Here is a 17,266-nt window from a genome sequence, read left to right as displayed (position 1 = left end):
CTGCCCACCTCAGCCTCCCAAAGTGCTAGGATTACAGGCGTAAGTCACCGCGCCTGGCTGTGAGTGATATTTTTTATCAGTAAATGGTTATTAGTTTCCTACGGGAAGAGACTAAAGGATTAGGTATAAACTTGTATTCATATCTACTCAAATAATTCCTGTATATGTACTCATGAGAGGCAGAATAATTTCAGACATCAGATAGCATCCATTGAACTCTTGCGGCTGCCTTATCATCGAGTAACCTACATCTCTCCTCAATGCTGTTAGCAGCACTTAGCAGCTCAATTCTTGATCTCCATTTGTACTTAGACTTTAGAGTCTCTTTAAATTGAATAACAACATAGCCTGAACTTTGGTTATCTATAAGAGCAAAAGACTGAAAACAATCCACAAGACTATTAATTAAGCCTTTCCCAAGTATATTTGCAATTTTCTAAAACAAAACAGCACCATATGTCTGATAAGGACCTACCTTAGAGGAGTTGTTAAACTAATAAAGCAAGGTACAGAGATGCATATATAATTATGCCTGGATTTACAGAGAATATTGCTAGAAAGATAAATAAGAAAAAGGTTACCATAATTGCCTCTAAAAAGGAGACAAGTGGCTGGGGACAGGGGTAGTAGGAAGGCTGACAATTTTACTACTGTATTTTTGTATTTTGTAATGTGACACTGAAGTTATTTACAGACTCAGAATGATTTATTAATTTTTTTAAAAAACCAGCATGGGTATTGGAATTAGACAGACTTGGATTAGTATCCTGACTAAGGTTGCCAGACATAAGATGCAGGACATCCTGTATTTTTTATTTTATTTTTATTGCCAGATAAAATGCAGGAGTCCTGTATTTTTATTTGCTCAATACAGCAAACCTAGGTCCTGACCTCACCATTTATTTTGTTTGTAACTCTAAACAAGTGAGTTAGGTCAGATTCCTCTGAAACAGAAGGAAGGAGAGGAAGCCATGCAAGGATGAGATCTCAGGCTCAGCCCCATCCTGTGGGTGAATTCGAGTGTGAGTTCAGCCTTGGTGTTGTCCCATCTTCAGCAAGGGAGCTGGGTTTCATATTCCCACACTGCACCAGGCAGCCCTGGCAGAGAAAGAAGAACACAAACTCTCAGTCACTTTCAGCCTTCTGCATGTGTGGGAAAAAGGGCTCTAGTAGTCCAAGGACAGATTTCCCACAAAGAGCCTTAGCTGCTGGCTGCTGAAAGTACACCAAAGCCAGGGGGATAAACCATAAAAACGTATTCAAAGGGACAAGCAGGTCACTGGGAGTCATGGTGAGCAGGGTCACTCCTATTCCTGCCTCTGGTTCCTGAGCCTGTAGATCGCTCCCATTGGATTCCCATTTGTACTTAGACTCTAGAGTCTCTATAAATTGAATGAAAAGTAGCCTGAACTTTGGTTATCTATAAGAGCAAAAGACTGAAAACAATCCACACAAATTTTATTTTTATTTATTTATTTATTTATTTATTTTGAGATGGAGTCTCACTCTATTGCCCAGGCTAGCATGCAGTGGCATGATCTCCGCTCACTGCAACCTCCGCCTCCCAGGTTCAAGCAATTCTCCTGCCTCAGCCTCCCAAGTAGCTGGAACTACAGGCATCCGCCATCATGCCTGGATAAGTTTTTGTTTTTTGTTGTTGATTTTTTTTTAGTAGAGTTGGGGTTTCACCATGTTGGCCAGGCTGGTCTTGAGCTCCTGACCTCAAGTGATCCACCCACCTTGGCTTTCTCCCCAAGTGCTGGGATTACAGGTGTGAGCCACCGCTCCCAGCCATCATGACTATTAATTAAGCCTTTCACAAGCAAATCTGCAGTTTTTAAAAACAAAGCAGCACCATATGTAATAGCTGCTGCTTCATGCTGCTTACCACATCCTGAAGGACAGTACCCCAATCTTGGGTTTGCCTTCAACAGACTGTTCCATGCTCCATCAGGCTAGAATCTTCTGAAAGTGGTGGTTTGTGGTAGGAACAGCAACTTTCCTCATCATGGACTCTTTGCCACACTTCATTCACCATAGAATGGGTCTCAAGGTGATGTTATATCACCAGATGAAACACTCTGTGGGCCCCCAGACAGCAGTGTTGGCTGGGGACCTGCAGAAGAAGGGAAAGCTCCTTTGTGGAATATGTCAATCTGGTCAGGATGAATTGAGCCCTGGAGTCCTTTGAGTAAGGACTGGACGGATCCCTGCTGCATACACTTATGGTGGTGTTGCAGGGAGTTCTGTCTACTTATTGCTACAGAACAAATCACCCCAAAACGAGGCTTAAACAACAATCATTTTATCATGTCCCAAGGTTTCGGAGGGTCAGGAATTTCCAGGGCTCAGCAGGGCTGTTCTGAGTGAGTTCCCCAGAAGCAAAGCCAGAGGCAAGAATTTGCATGCAAGTGATTTGTTAAAGGACATGTTAGGGAAAGATCTGTAAAGGCGTGAGAGAGGGGAAGTAGGAGTGGGAAGAGGAGGAAACTGAGGCAGGATATGATCTCAGACCATGTTCTACAGAGGGCGGGCTTTAGCCTGATCCAGGGAGCAACTCTGGAGGGTCAGTTATCTCTCAGTTATATATCAGATGTCCTCATCTGATGCAGGGGACCTGAGCTTTCACACTCCTACACTTGACAGTCACTGGTTGTTTGCCACCCTGGGCATCAGGTTGGAATTGGAGGGTAACTCCCAAGCATGCCTGACTCCCTACATGTGAAGCTCCAGAGGCCTCTTCAAATTGCTGTTCAGCTTCTGTTTTTTGATTTGTAAAATGGAAATAATATTTGTATCTGCCTCATATTTTGGCTTTTACTATTATTTTTAATTGACAATTATACATATTTATGAGGTACAGTCTACTATTTTCATATGTGTATATAATGTGAATTATGAAATCAGGGTAATTAGCATATGGAAATTCAAAATCTTCCCTTCTAGCTATTTGAAAATATATAATAAATTATTAATTATAGTCACTGTACAGTGCCATAGAACACTGGAACTATCCTCCTATCTAGCTCTAATTTTGCACCCATTAACTAACCTTTCCCTAATCCTGCTTCCCACGACCCTACCCGGCCTCTAATAACCACTATTCTAACTCTATGTTTCTAACAGTTCAACTTTTTTAGCTCTCATGTATGAGTGATAACATGTGGCATTTGTCTCTCTGTCGCCTGCCTTATTTCACTTAATATAATGTCCTCCAAACTCATCCATGTTGAAGGATGTATATCTATTAAGTAATTTATCCATTTTTAATTGGATTTTTTTTGGTGTTGAGTTTGTATCTATCTCATCTTTTAGAATTTAATGGAATTATTCATGTAAAGTTTTTGCCCCAGTATCTGGCACTACTATAAAAACAGTATTACAAATCATTATTTGGAGCAGAAATTATTCAAAATATACTATTGGTTTTATGTGCAATATTTTCTCTACATTCAATACAACAAATGCTTTATGATAGGCAGATAAATCTCCTTAATTATGAAAAGCAAATGTGAGTATCAGGAACAATGGCTAAATATACCAAAACATTGTGTTGAACACCATAAATATGTACAATTTTGTCATTTAAAATGAAGAAAAAATTAAAGAAAATATAAATTATTTTCATGTTTAATACACTTCCAGACATTCAGAACACTACATGATACACAGGCCTTCAAAAATATTTCTTGAATTGATGTATTAATAAATGTTGTTCATAATAATTGCAAAAAAAGAGGGATAATTATAAATCTACAATCTCTTATCCACCAACCCCAAAATACAAAAAGCTCCAAAAACTGATTTGTTTTTCTTTTATAACTTAGTTGGTGGCAAAACCTCATGGGATTTGAACTCATCTGGCAGCAAAAACTGAGGTGAACTGATGGGCGGGCCACGTACAGTCTTTCTTCACCTCACTTAGTGTGAGTAGTCACACGGTTTCACTACAGATACATTAATATGTTTGATTAAATGGTATTGTCCCAGGCATCTCTGGCAAAATTATATAATATATGGGTTAATATGTGGATATAATACATACACACACTATATTAACTTTCTAAAATGCAAAATTAATTCTGAATTCCAAATTATATCTGGCTCAAGGGATTGGGATGTGAGTGTCTGCCCTTCACCGTGGCTCTGTCTGGCACTAAACCGTTTGGTGACTTCCCAATAGACTTAGATGAAATCCCTGTGCTTTCCCTGACTCGAGGGTCTTGCAGGACACAGCCAATGCCCACCGTCTCCAGCACAGTCCTTCCCTCTCTCAGGTGTTCTGCCTGGCTCCACACCAAGTTATGTCCACCTCCGGCCATTTGCACTTGTCAATCATGCTGGAGAGGCTTTTCCTTGTTCCTCCTCCCCTGGAGGCTCCTTTTCTGCCTTCAGGTTTCAACTTAAATTTCTTCCCCCAAGAGAGGCCTTCCCTAACCTATCCACTATTGGTTCCTGCTATTAGTCTTCATGTTTAGTCCCCTCATGGCAATTAAATCTATCTATAATTATTATTTCAATTTTTGTTTATTGTCTATCTCTCCCTCCAGACTCTAAGCTCTATGAAGGTAAGAGCTTTTACTTTATTCAATTGTTTAAGCCTAGACCTTAGCACTATATAATAACTGGCACATCGTAGGGGCTCGACACATATTTGCTAAATCGAATGAATGAATGAATCAATCAATCAAGACATCCATCCCAGACATGCTGGCATTGGGGTAGGATTTAAAGACCTCATCAGCTAACTGATCAACACTAATACAATAAGAGACAACTGACTTCTTATATGTGATATATAAGTTGTGTATCAATTTGTTCTTAGAATAAATAAAGTGTTTGTCTTAAGTCCTAAAAGAATCACTGCAGGTATACAGGCTCTGGTATAATGAAATAAGAGACATGATAGAGAAAATGCAACTCTCCCCTTGGCAAATACTCTAATATACAATTATCCTTTGAACTTACTGCCTTCATTCACATTATGTTGCCTCATTCTGGTGTGGTGCCTTATTCCTTATTTTAATATGTGTCTTTATGCCCTATAGACATGAAATTCAAACAGCACAATTTCCCCATCAGCTGTCCAAACATACCAAATTGACACGGATTTAAATTTTCTGGGATTCTGGAATTACTGCCTATTTTCAGAATAAAACATTTAAGTTCTCATAAAACCTTCTATGAGCATGGTAAATTATCTTCACATAAAATCATAAAGTATTGAGATTATCTCATCTCTGTCATGATGATTTCTGCAAAGTTTCTGGGTGTGGTATGTGTCTGGTAAAATGATGCACTATATAAGTCAGCCTCCAGAACTGGCCATTTTCCAAAAGTCTGCCTGTTCCAGAAAGGGTGGCATTTTCCCCTGTGTTTCCGTCCTGTATAGCTAAGGGAGGAAGCTGAGTTTAGTGGTTAGTGCAATAGACTGAGTCAGCAAGTTTAGTTTCTATATTTGGTGATGTGATTTGCTGAAAACCTTTGTCAGACCAACTCTGTCTAAATGATGAAAGGAGTCTTTGTTCTCTTATATCTAACTTTTGTAAACTTCTGCATGAATACTATCTTCATTGCTACTGTCCTGAAACTCTGAAACATCTCTCTGGGACTTTTCTCCCTTGTATTCTTTTAGAGAATCAATAAGCCAAGCAGCAGCAAAGCAAGAAACAAACTAAACCAAATACCAGGGCCTCAGTGGCCTGCACACACAGGTACACATACAGGTATAGCACAGGTCATACACGACCTGGCAGGGCCATGCACTCCGGTGAGAGTAAGAATAAAGGCCTCTGGAGTTGTGCCCAAATAAGCACCAGGCCCTTGCATAAAGTTCAGCAATGAGAAAGAGCAAAACTGTCCATTACAGTATAAACACATTATTGGACCTTTAACTTTACCATTAGGATTAACTTTAGAACAAACATCTCCCCTTCCCCAACATTCAGATATTTAATGTAAAAAGGGGGAAAAAATGTGTTCCCTGTTAAAGTGCCCATTGGGGGCAAAATAATTTGTGGGTAGAATTTTCCTTAACCAGGTGCCTACTACATTCTGCAACTTTGTGAAGCCAGCTTTGTTTGCATGCAGGCATTACTTGGTTTATGTCACACCATGGGCTGAGTGCTTTAGGGGATCTAACCAAAGGGTAAATATTTTTAAAATATTTTAAATAATTATATTCCATGAATGGAAAAGAATGTTTATCAAACCACCGTTAATAACTCCAAAACTTTTTCCAAAGCTTAAACATTTATCAAGAGGAAATTGATAAAAGAAATCATAGAGTTGAAGTAAAGTTAAATGTTATGAAGTTAAAGAAAAGGATGTGAATCTATATTTAAATCAGGTTTAAAAGACAAATAATGGCAAGAGAATACTGTGTTATATGATTCCATGTATAAAATGTTTTGGATGTTTATGCATATAAATATATGAAGAATTATTTGAATGCATCATAACAAAATATTAGTATTAATTTTCTATAGAAGTGAGACTTCCAAGGATATTTATTTACTTCTTTATGCTTTTCTGAAACATCTTCTAATATAAATTTATTATTAAAAATACAAACAAAGCTATTGGCATTTAAATGTTTTTGCATTTTTGTTATAGAGAGATAAGCAAATAAAAATTAAACATCACCTCAAACCCAAGAGATAGGCACTGTTAACATTCTTCTGTATTTAATTACACATATGTGCCCATTATTACACAAATGGTATAATATGTACATAATATTTTATATCCGGTTTTTCCACTTTACAGTGAATTACGGGTCTTTTTTCCAAGCTATTGTCTTTTTGTTGTTTTAATTCCAGTTAGTATTTTATTGTATTTCTATATTATGATTATTTAACCGGTCTTCTATTTCTAGAAAGTTATATGCTTGCCAATCATCTGCTAATGTAAAAGCACTTGGATTAACATCTTTATAACCCAATTTTCAACATTCAGAGAACTTTCTCCAAGACAGTAGAGGATGGAGTCAGCCTAGCTACCATCAGACAAAGGCCCAATTGTTTCCTATGTTGCCGAAAGCACAGCTCAGCCTCTCAGCCATGTCTCCCAGACCTGCAATTAATACTCCAGGGTAAAACTCGCCTGTCAGTTGGGGTTGCTTCTCTGGATTCCCAGAAATAGGCCACATAATTCCTCATGATTTTGTCAGCTCATTGTCACTTTAAGGCAATTAAAAAAATTTTTTTTGTCCAATATTTTCAGTGTCTTTGGTAAGTTATTCCAAATATCAGTATCTCATTGCAAAAGTGAAAATAGAACATCTTTTTTAAAATAGTCATCTCTCACTTCCTCCTTGACACCTTCTGTAGTTTCTCTGGGTCCTTAGATAAACCTAAATCCCTCACTAGGAGCTACAAGGTCTTACACACTCTGCTTCTCACCTAAATCTCAGACCGCATCTTGCTCCACATTGCTCCTCTTTCAATAATCTTCTGTCACTCTGTGGTTCTGTCGGTCTACACCTCAGGGCTTCTGCAGCGGCTAGTCCCTCTGCCTAGAACACTGTTGCTCCAGATGTTCACTTGCCTACCCTCTCTCATTATTCAGGTCTCAGTTCAAACACTACCTTCTCTAAGAGGCCTTCCCTGACCGTCCCATATAAACTATTAAGTTGGTGCAAACATAATTGCAGTTTTTGCACTTCAAAGTAATGACAAAAAACTGCAATCACTTTTGCACCTACCTAACAGATTCCACCCCATTCGCTCCTTATCACTCTACTTGGTTTTATATTTTTCTAGCTGCACTTATCACCCTGCCATTTGTTTGAATCATGTATGTTCCATCATGCTATGGTTTGACTGTGTCCGCCAAAGTTCATGTGCTGGAAATGTAATCCCTAATGCAACACCGATGGGAGGTGGGACCTAATAAGTGTTGATTAGGTCACAATGGCTCTGCCTTCATGAATGGATTAATGTCGTTATCTCTGGAGTGGGGTGGTTATCGCAGGAGTGGGCTTGTTGTGAAAGTGACTTCAGCCCCCTCTTGCTCTCTTAACTCTCTCTCGTCCTGCCACCTTCCGTCTTGGGATGACATATCAAGAAGGCCCTCACCAGATTCAGGACCCTCAATTTTCGACTTCCCAGCCTCGAGAAATATAACAGATAAATTTCTGTTCTTTATAAATTACCCAGTCTCAAGTATTCTGTCACAGCAGCACAGGACAGACTAAGACACATCATCTCACACTAGAATGTCAGTTCCATCAGAAAGAACCTTCACCCTACTCTATCTTGTTCACCATGCCATGTGTTGCCAGCACCTTTAAAAAACGCTCCTTAAGAATTATCCTCTTTTCAGACATTTTCCAAGCGTACAGTATGGGAGAAGGAGGTATAAGGGGAGGAGGCAATGAATGGGAGGAGGAGAGAGACTGGATCGAAAGCAAATGTTTACATATGATCTGGTGACACAGCCTGGCACACCAGATATCATAAGACTCCAATTATTTTCCAGTTGCTGTGTGACTAGCTGCAAGTCATACCACTTTGCCTGTCACAGCATTTCAAAATATGTGTCAGCTTTCCAAACCAGTTCACCGGCTTCATCAGCCCTTTCTACCAACTCACTTCACCCATGACCCATCAAATGGCAGTGAATTCTAAGAGGGCAGTGTTAGAAAAGGAGAACAGAGAATTCATGAAACCCAGGGAAACACTATAATTATTCTCATGAACTTAAAAGTGAATTCAAAATGGAACAGACATTAAGAATCATTGGTTTATAAGCAGCAAGAATTGAGTAATAGTCCAAGTTGACTTGGCAGCCTCAAAATCTAGGTGCCAAAAAGATGGTTCTCAACCTTTTCATGGTCATAGCACAATTTCAAATACCAGAATTTTGAGAAAACAGTTAAAGAGATTGAGACTCAAGAAATCATTGACTATGTTAGCAATAGATGCATCATAATCACTACTAGCATAAAACAATGCCTCATTTTGCCTGCAAAGATCTTACAGTGGCAATTCACTACAACCATTCATCCGCAAGCACTTGGACTTCACTTGTCGAGAACAGTTGATGCCCTCATGGTGCTCAAGGACATAATACAAAAGTTGTCATCTTTCTCCTGTATATTTTTCTTTAGTGAGAGGTTGACTTGTGTTAAACTGTCTTTCTTCTAGCAAATCATATTAATCTTCACCATGTTCCACAAACACCTCAGGTCCAGTTCTGCTTGACAGGCATTGCCTGTTAGCAGAGTGCTTGGCTGCAGTAAAATAAATTGTATACATCGATCAAAACTGGGTAGCCTATTTTTTGGTAGGCCAGGGTGCCATGACATGCCAGTTTGGAAGCACGGCTGAATTCCTTACTTCCTATTTCAAACATACTTTTCCCACAGTCATCAAGCGCACTATTCTGGGGTAAAAGACTTGATTAAAGTTGAATGGTTTGCATAAAGGTAAGAAATATGGTTTTAATAAATAAAGTCGATTGAAGCAATATCATGATGCATCTTAAATAATATAAAAATGTGTTAAATAGATGTCAGGAATCCATTAATTTATTAACAAATTCGTTCATTTAACAAATATGTATGGAGCATCTTTTGTATGTCGGGTTCTCCCCTAATTGCATACTAGAGAGTGTGTGCAAAGTCCCTTCTTCATAAGACTTACTTTCTATTGGGGAGACAGATAATAACCAAAAAAATTAAGAAATAAAACAAGTGAATGTATAGTTAGAATTGATGATAAAGGTGAGGACTATGAGAAAAAATAAAGCAGCTTAGGGGAATTGAGAATGTGGGGGAGGAGTGGCAGCTCTGATGCATCATGTGGTCTGGGAATGACTCACTGTTAGGGTGACCTTTAGGGAAGAGACTCTAAGGAGTGGAGAAAGTGTGGGCTGCAGCCTCCTTGGGGAAGAGTGTTTCAGGCAGAGGAAACAGGTGCAAAGGCCCTGAGGCAAAAGCACATTTGCATCAACATTGGCCAAGGTCTGAGGGAATGTTTGAGAGGACAGTGGCAGGAAATGAAATCAGGAGGGGGCACTGGGAAGGTGGAAGACACAGGCAAATCACATAGAAACTCTATGAAGATCTTAGCTTCTACTCCTAGGGAAGTAAGAGGCCAGTGGAGGGTTCTCAACAGAGGAGTGACATGTTGTAACCTGTGTTTTAAAATGATAGCTTTGGGAGAATAAAGTTGCAAAATGGCAGAGAAGGGGAGAGATGATGGTGATGACTGAATGAGGGTGGTATCTGTGAAAGAGGTGACAAGCAATCGAATTCTAGGTATATTCTGATGGTAAAACAAATAATTTGCTAATGGATTAGATATAAGATGGTAAAGAAATAATCAAAGATTAGACATTTAGCCTGAACACTGGAAACATGACATTCCCATGAATTGAGAGGGAGAATACTGCAAGAGGAATCGGTTTGAAAGTTTAAAATATAAGAATTTCAATTTTGGAAACATCCCATGCTGTCCAAATTAACAGTCACTAACTACATGTGGGTACTTAAATTTACATTTTAGTTAATAAAAACTAAATTAAAAATTCAGTTCCTCAGTTGCACTCACCACATTTCAAGTGCTCAATACTCACTTACAGCTAGTGGCTACCTTAGTGGCCAGTGCAGATATTAAAGAGCATTTCCATGTCACATAAAGTTATATTGGGAAGTGCTGGTGGGACATTAAGCCTTTACTATATTATGGGTCCCGTGCTAACTTTCATTTTTGTGTCATATTTTTTATTGGACAGTGTTGATTTAGACTTCCTTTCTATGTGAATTTCAATCATGCTTATTTCAGTCTCTATGCTAGGGTTCTTCATTCATCCACATTTTCCACTTCTCATAATCATGTTTGGTTCAGAGAGAATGTCAATAAATATACATAATTATGAGAAGCGGAAAATGTGGATGAAAGAACCCCAGCATAGAGACTGAAATAAGCATGATTGAAATGAAAGTACACGCAATTTTTACATTTTCCCTAGAAACGTTAAAAAAGTAAATGGGTAAAATTAACTTCATAAATATATATTTACTTTAATATGCAATCAATACCAAAAAAATCATTAATAAGGCATTTTACTTTTTGTACTAAGCCTTTGAAATCCCCTATGTACGTCTCAATTCAGACTAGTCACACTTCAAAGGTTCAATAGCCATATGTGACTCATAGCTATGTATTGGACAGGACAGGACTAGAGTATCAGCGAGTTGAAAACCTCCACTGACTGATAGCTGTGGCTAATTCTTAAAAGAATAGGCTTACCAGTTAACATTTCTGCACGTGGAGGGTGGTTTCAGAAGTCTCACTTAGTATACTTAGGGACTTTAGACAAGATCTGCACAAGCTGCAAAGAGACAGCATTGCAGAATGACTGAACACATTGAGTAGACTTGATGAGATATAGGTTGTCGGTCCAGCTCTACTACCTCCTGTCCTTGAACTAGTTAGTCAAAAACCTGTTTTCTTACTTGCAGAATGGTTGTAGTTGTACCAGACCTTTAACGTCTGCCCTAAAGATCATTTATGCGAAGCTTTAGCTCAGGGCCAACAGCCTGCTTCTCCAAATGTGAACTGTGGATATTTGTGTTGGGGACCGAGAAACAGAGATTCACTAGAATTCTGGTTATTCCATACATAGTATTATTTATATTTGTATATAAATACACACAAAAGTATTTTAGTCAATGCTCGTTAATTAAACCTTTGCTCTAATTTGAATAATAAAGTTTATGTTGTAGCCACCTTTTATTGAGAATGGTCTCTGCCAGAAATTCAAGATTCCTGAATTCATACAAAGTTCAAATAGTATAGGGCAAGCTTAAATAATTGGTACAGTATTTCCTGTAAGAGTAGCTATCTATATAAATTGCTAGAGTGTCATCTCAATATAGTACCCTCAAGACTGCCCCAACCTTTACTCAATTAATAATTATTAAAACTCATCACTAATTTCCTGTAAGGTTTAAAGAATGCATACAAGATATATTAGCACAAACACATTTATTTATTAACCAAAGGGATGATCCTAATTAATCCAACACACTTTGAAATAGCTGCATGTAAAATGTTTATGATAAAGATAATTGAACACAGTAATGAAAAAAAAAAAAGAAAGAAACAGTATGGAGATTTGCTCATTGAACTGAGCTTGGTCATTCTCTTAATTAACTCCTGTCCAAAGTGATGATGGAATTTTTATTCTACTTTTTCATAGATCCGAGTACAGGTGACATTGTTCATGACACACTCCTAGAAGAAGGAAAGATATTAAAAGAGTTAGGTTAGCCTTAGATTCCAGAGCAGTGGTGGTATTAAAACATTAGAATCAAAGTCCCACGAAATCACGTAACCTACTTCATAGATGGAGAAAATTTCTTTCAGAATTCACGGGTTTGAGAGAAGCCAGAAGCTGTTGTTTTGCTTATAATATGCATGTTTTACAGAAAACTAATGTGTTGAATATATCTTTATTCTTTTGGTTATGGCAAATATTCCTTATTTTAAAGATATAGAAAAATGTGTGCAGTTTGGTGGCTTGCCAAGATTTCACTGTGATGTGGCAGCAAAGCAAGAACTCCCCCCAACTCCAGCCAAATCCTCTCCTATGTCATGTCACTTCTCTATCTCCACTAGGACTTTCTTAATAATTAGTGTTCTAGTATTTAACTTGTTATTTTGCTTTTTTTCTTCCAAACTGAGTTCTGTTAATGATCAATGATATAGAACAGTTATGTGAACTATGAATGCACACAAGAAGCTGACTGAGACACAGCAGTTTGACACTTACCACCACTAATTTCCCATCTTTCAATTTTCTTGTTATTGTGCTTTCCTTCCCATCCCACTCCTGATGCTGAACCAATGCACCATCTGTAAAGTTGCAGACAGTCTGCAAAAACAAAGTAAACGTTTTAATCTTCCAAGTACATTACAAGAGTTTCCATGACTCATAACCTCCTTAATCAACATTTTTTTCACCTTCTCCTTTCTGAGTCTACTTCATTAACCCATATTGATTTTATTCACAATAGTTTGTGGTTTTCAACCTAGTAGCTAATAAAAGATGCCAATTCTATGATGAAGTTGATACTTTTGCTAATTTGACAAAATTCAATTCATAAAATAACTTTTTCATTAAGTTCTTGCCTATAAACAGTAAAATGTTATTGATACAGCCTATCATTCTAGAAGCTTCTGTGATTTCATAACATGTCACGACTGACCTGAGTTTTTCTGCCATCAGCTGTGGTTTCTTCAAACTTCTCTCCCAGGGTACAAGAAAACTGTGTTGTTTTCAAAGTGCTTTCAGTTTTTATGGTGAGGTTTTTACCATCACAAGTGATGATACAATCTGGCTTGGCCATTGCGCCCATTTTTCGCAAAGCTATTCCCACTCCTGTAGAATGTTAAGTCATGTTAAATAACAGGAAGACCAAAGTTATCATTTACATGATAAAAGCAATAATTCCATTGTAATCACTTTGTGCAGCATATTTTCACTTATTTGCTTATTGATAACTACTGTAAACATATATCCCACGGTATGAGCCAGCACTTTACATATATGAAATTCAGGTAAGCCTTACAACAGCCCTGTAAAAGGCAGATGTTACTGTCTCCATTTTACTGATGAGAAAGCGAGGCACGGAAGTAACTTGCCCAAGATCATTCAACTAGAAAGTGATGGAGCTGGGAACCAAGAGCACTGGCACCCTGGCTCCAAATCTGAGCTCTGGCCACCATGCTATGCTGGCTTTCAGAAAGTTAGGGAAGAAATGTGGACTTCCAAATTTTATTTACTCAAAGCAGTTGATAGAAGGTGGAGATAAAGCATTCAAAATTGCAAATTCAGGAGTTTGCTCAATCTTTTTCTTTTTACTAGATTCTGCCAACCATTACATTCTATGACTCCAGCACAGTCTGGCATATAAATGTTCTCAATAAATATTTGATTAATAGACTACACAAAATAGAAATTGATCCTGAGATATTCAAATAGCACAATCTTTTAAAACTCAGCAGCACAATCATGATGCTAACAAATGGAAAAAAAAATCCTACCTTTCAATATAAAAACTATTTCATAGGTATATAAATCAATAGAAATATATAACATATTAAATTATATTTTAATTTATGATCTATCAATTTCCCCTCAACGTTAACATGTAATTTATGATCTATCTCTTTCCCCTTAGAGTTAGTTAACATGTATAAGGAATCTTAGATCCAGGCCAAATCACTGTTTCATAAATAAGGAGACTACAACCTACGCAGCATGATTGTCTTGATGAAGAACACTCAGCCAGGCTTTAAAGTTCCCCTTGGAGCCTTCTCTTTTGCCAGCTCAGGGCTGGTGCCTTATGCTGTTAATTGAGTCATTATGTACTCTCACTTTGGACAAATAAATGGGCTCTGCTCTTTTCACATTGTGACTGCTCCCTAATGAACTGAGTCTTGACAACCTTCAAGACTCCAGAATCCTGGAAACAAGCCCTCCAAACCTACACACAATTTGCTTTCTACAGGCAGAGAAAAGTGTTCTTTGGGCCTTAAACTTGTACACACACACACTGTTATTTATTGGACAGGTGCAGTAAATCGCTTTTTCCAGAGTCATCTTGATGTAGGTTTACAAGGAAAAAGAAAAATACTGCCTTCTTTACTGATAGTATCAAAAATACACTCATGATTCACCATAAACCAGCCTTAACACCACATGGTCTTGGATAAAGGGTACTGAAGGAGTGATTCCGAAGTGCCACGGCGACCAGGTATCAATAGAGGGTCACGGTAGTTATTTCACCAGCGAGCAACCGGGTTAACATTTGTGGATACCGGCTTCTGAAGCACCCTCATAAATCCCAGCCATCTCTTAGGGCTGGAAGCTCCCTTCCAGAGAGGATCCATGCTATGCTAACTCCATCTCACTTCCTAGTGGCCTGTGACAAAGGTCCATTTTTGTTTGCAATTTATCCAGTGTCTCAATCAGCATGCAATCTGTCACTGGCATAGAAAAGGACAGTAATTTATAATGAAGCACTGTTTTGAGTGAGAAATGAATCTTACTACTGAGATTCACTCTCCCTCGGAACGCTTCAAGAAGTCATCTGCCTTCTGCAGGGCCACACCCATCTTGCATGCAGTTAGCCGCAGGAGGGCCAGGCAGTTTCTGTTACGGTTTTCCAGCAAAGCCCACTGCCTCCTTCCTCCTCACCCTCAAGTGGCAGAGGCCAGGATGGCAACACACGGCCACCCCCAGGCCTCATTGCGCTCCTCCCACAGGCCACCCGCCCACTGCGGCGCCCCGGCCCGGCAGTGCCAGCAGCAGGTCGGCACCGCCAGCGCCACGCTTCTCGGGGGCCCTGGTGTTCCATGGGGTACCAATCCAAAGGGTTCGGCTCAACTGGTAAGGGCGAGCAGAGGACCTGGGGGAGACGGGGCTGACAGAGGAATGCAAGCTGAAGCTGTAGCGCCACTCAGACCCCTCCACAGGATTTCTGCGGGAAACTGCGCGCCAGCACCGCGTCCCCATGAAGAAAACGGAGGGTGACCTGCGCGCCACAGGGAACAAAAGATGCGACAGGGAGGGAAAGGGGAGTGGGTACTGCCACGATGGGGTAAATGGGAGAGACAGAATGGTGGCAGGAAGGGGAAGGATGAGTAAAGGGGGAAAAAAGGGAAATACTGGGTCGCCTGGAGGGGGTCGAAAGAAGTGCAGCGTGAGGTGACGGGTGCGCGCGCTAAAGGACAGGAAGCAATGCGGAAGGGCTGCCGTTTGGGCGAAGGGAAAGAAGCAGAGGCAGGTGGACCACGGGGTGGACCACCTCCGGAATCTTGCGGCCCGCGGGCGGGCAAGAGGCGCGCACGCTCCCTGCTCCTCGCCGCCTGTCCGCGTGGTGCTGCGCGCGCTGCACCCAACGGCCGCGTGGTGGGGAAGATGGGAGGGGATGGGGGTAGGCCGCCGAGCATCTCCTGCCCCGGAATCTGGCACGCTGACGGGGACCTAGGGACAGACGACCGCACAACACGCCACGTTGCAGGCGCTGCCAGGCCGGGTGCCTCACCTAGCTCCTTCATGTATTCATCAAAGCCTTTGCTGTCCACCAGGCGCCATCTTCCTTCCAGCTGCTGAACTGTGGCCATGGTGGGTGCGGGCGGGCTGGCGTGCAGAGAGGGGTCTGCGTCGGCGTGGCAGCGTGCTGTGAGGCACCCGGCGCCGGCGGCTGCTTTATAACGGCAGCCCGCGCGGGGCGGCGCTATGCGGCCAATGGGAGGCGGGCCTCGCCCAGTCCCCGCCCCGCCCGCCGGGCGCCCCCCGGGCCTTCTCGGGGTCGGGAGGTGCTAACCAGCTCCTCTTGCCAGGGTACGCGACGGCCTCTCGGGCGCCTCCTGCAAGCAGGGACTCGCCCGGCGCGCCCCACGCCTCATGGACGCCGGCGCCTGCACGTTTCGGCGCCTCTGCCGGCCCAGGAAGCCAGAGGGGTCACCTGGAGGCCTGGCCCCGCCTCTCCTGCACCCCTCCGTTTGACAACATATCCACCGCCGTTTTTCCTTTCAAAATACCCGGACCAATCGATTAGCCGTCGCCGGACTCGGACTGCAGGAAGTGATTGATCGGCTGTTTGGTTTATTGATTCATTAACTACGGTGCCTCCCTGACCTTCTGCTCCTCGCCAGCGCACAAGCTCACAATCCACACCCTCCTGAGAGAACCTGCTCTCGCCATCCGCAGGTCTCCCTGGCCCAATAGTGGGGATATACCTGAGTTGAGCTAGAGGATTTTATCCCTGTTGGGATGGGGGACGCCTCGGGAAGTGTGGTTTCTAAACTAAAAGACTGCAGGAAGTGTCAACTTTAGTGACTGTCATTGCCATTCACGAATGTTTGATTAGTTTATATTCCCTTCGTAGTGCACCCTTCACCGTTTCTTCTCAGACACCAGCGGGTTTCTTCTCAGACACCAGCGGGTTCCCTCTTTCTCTTGAACTATAATAATACCCTACACATGTGCGTAGAACATGATACGTTTCAAAGTGTACTCTTCACAATTTATTACTTGGTGCTCCCGGGTGCCTGTTGGAAGTCAGATGGACTGAGGTGAGGAAGTTGCCACACAGGCTGGCCGTTTCGATAGCGGTAATGTGCATTTATTGAGTAGCTACTAAGTGCTAGATGTGCTTCCTGGGCACTTTATAGACATTGGTCTCCACTATATTTTTGCTAGGGGTGTTATCCCAATTTTTCAAAAGAGAAAATAGGGCAAAGAT

The 17,266-nt window shown here is 40.9% G+C and overlaps 2 protein-coding genes across 2 annotated transcripts; one reads left to right on the top strand and one right to left on the bottom strand.

The window, feature by feature from the left end:
• Nucleotides 1-11,979: 11,979 nt before the first annotated feature.
• Nucleotides 11,980-16,363, bottom strand: FABP5 (fatty acid binding protein 5). Its single transcript, XM_003831271.7, has 4 exons — nucleotides 16,064-16,363; nucleotides 13,220-13,392; nucleotides 12,784-12,885; nucleotides 11,980-12,245 (listed from the first exon to the last, which is right to left on the bottom strand). The coding sequence occupies exons 1-4, from the start codon at nucleotides 16,140-16,142 to the stop codon at nucleotides 12,192-12,194; spliced, it is 408 nt and encodes a 135-aa protein (XP_003831319.1). The 5' UTR covers nucleotides 16,143-16,363; the 3' UTR covers nucleotides 11,980-12,191.
• On the top strand, nucleotides 13,399-17,021 carry LOC117981435 (uncharacterized). Its single transcript, XM_034966272.2, has 2 exons — nucleotides 13,399-15,405; nucleotides 16,362-17,021. The coding sequence occupies exons 1-2, from the start codon at nucleotides 15,055-15,057 to the stop codon at nucleotides 16,611-16,613; spliced, it is 603 nt and encodes a 200-aa protein (XP_034822163.1). The 5' UTR covers nucleotides 13,399-15,054; the 3' UTR covers nucleotides 16,614-17,021.
• Nucleotides 17,022-17,266: the final 245 nt, after the last annotated feature.

The sequence above is a fragment of the Pan paniscus genome, chromosome 7, assembly GCF_029289425.2.
Source record: "Pan paniscus chromosome 7, NHGRI_mPanPan1-v2.0_pri, whole genome shotgun sequence".
In the NCBI taxonomy this organism is placed as follows: Eukaryota; Metazoa; Chordata; class Mammalia; order Primates; family Hominidae; genus Pan; species Pan paniscus.
This window is presented reverse-complemented; position numbering and strand designations above follow the sequence as displayed.

Bases quoted from the DNA above. Each gene is read 5' to 3' on its own strand.
- LOC117981435 (XM_034966272.2), top strand. From the start codon at position 15,055: ATGAATCTTACTACTGAGATTCACTCTCCCTCGGAACGCTTCAAGAAG. The intron at 15,406-16,361 runs GTAAGGGCGAGC...TCCTCTTGCCAG, and splicing joins CAAAGGGTTCGGCTCAACTG to GGTACGCGACGGCCTCTCGG.
- FABP5 (XM_003831271.7), bottom strand. From the start codon at position 16,142: ATGGCCACAGTTCAGCAGCTGGAAGGAAGATGGCGCCTGGTGGACAGC. The intron at 13,393-16,063 runs GTGAGGCACCCG...AACATTCTACAG, and splicing joins TGAATACATGAAGGAGCTAG to GAGTGGGAATAGCTTTGCGA. The intron at 12,246-12,783 runs GTAAGTGTCAAA...TCCTTCTTCTAG, and splicing joins AAGATGGGAAATTAGTGGTG to GAGTGTGTCATGAACAATGT.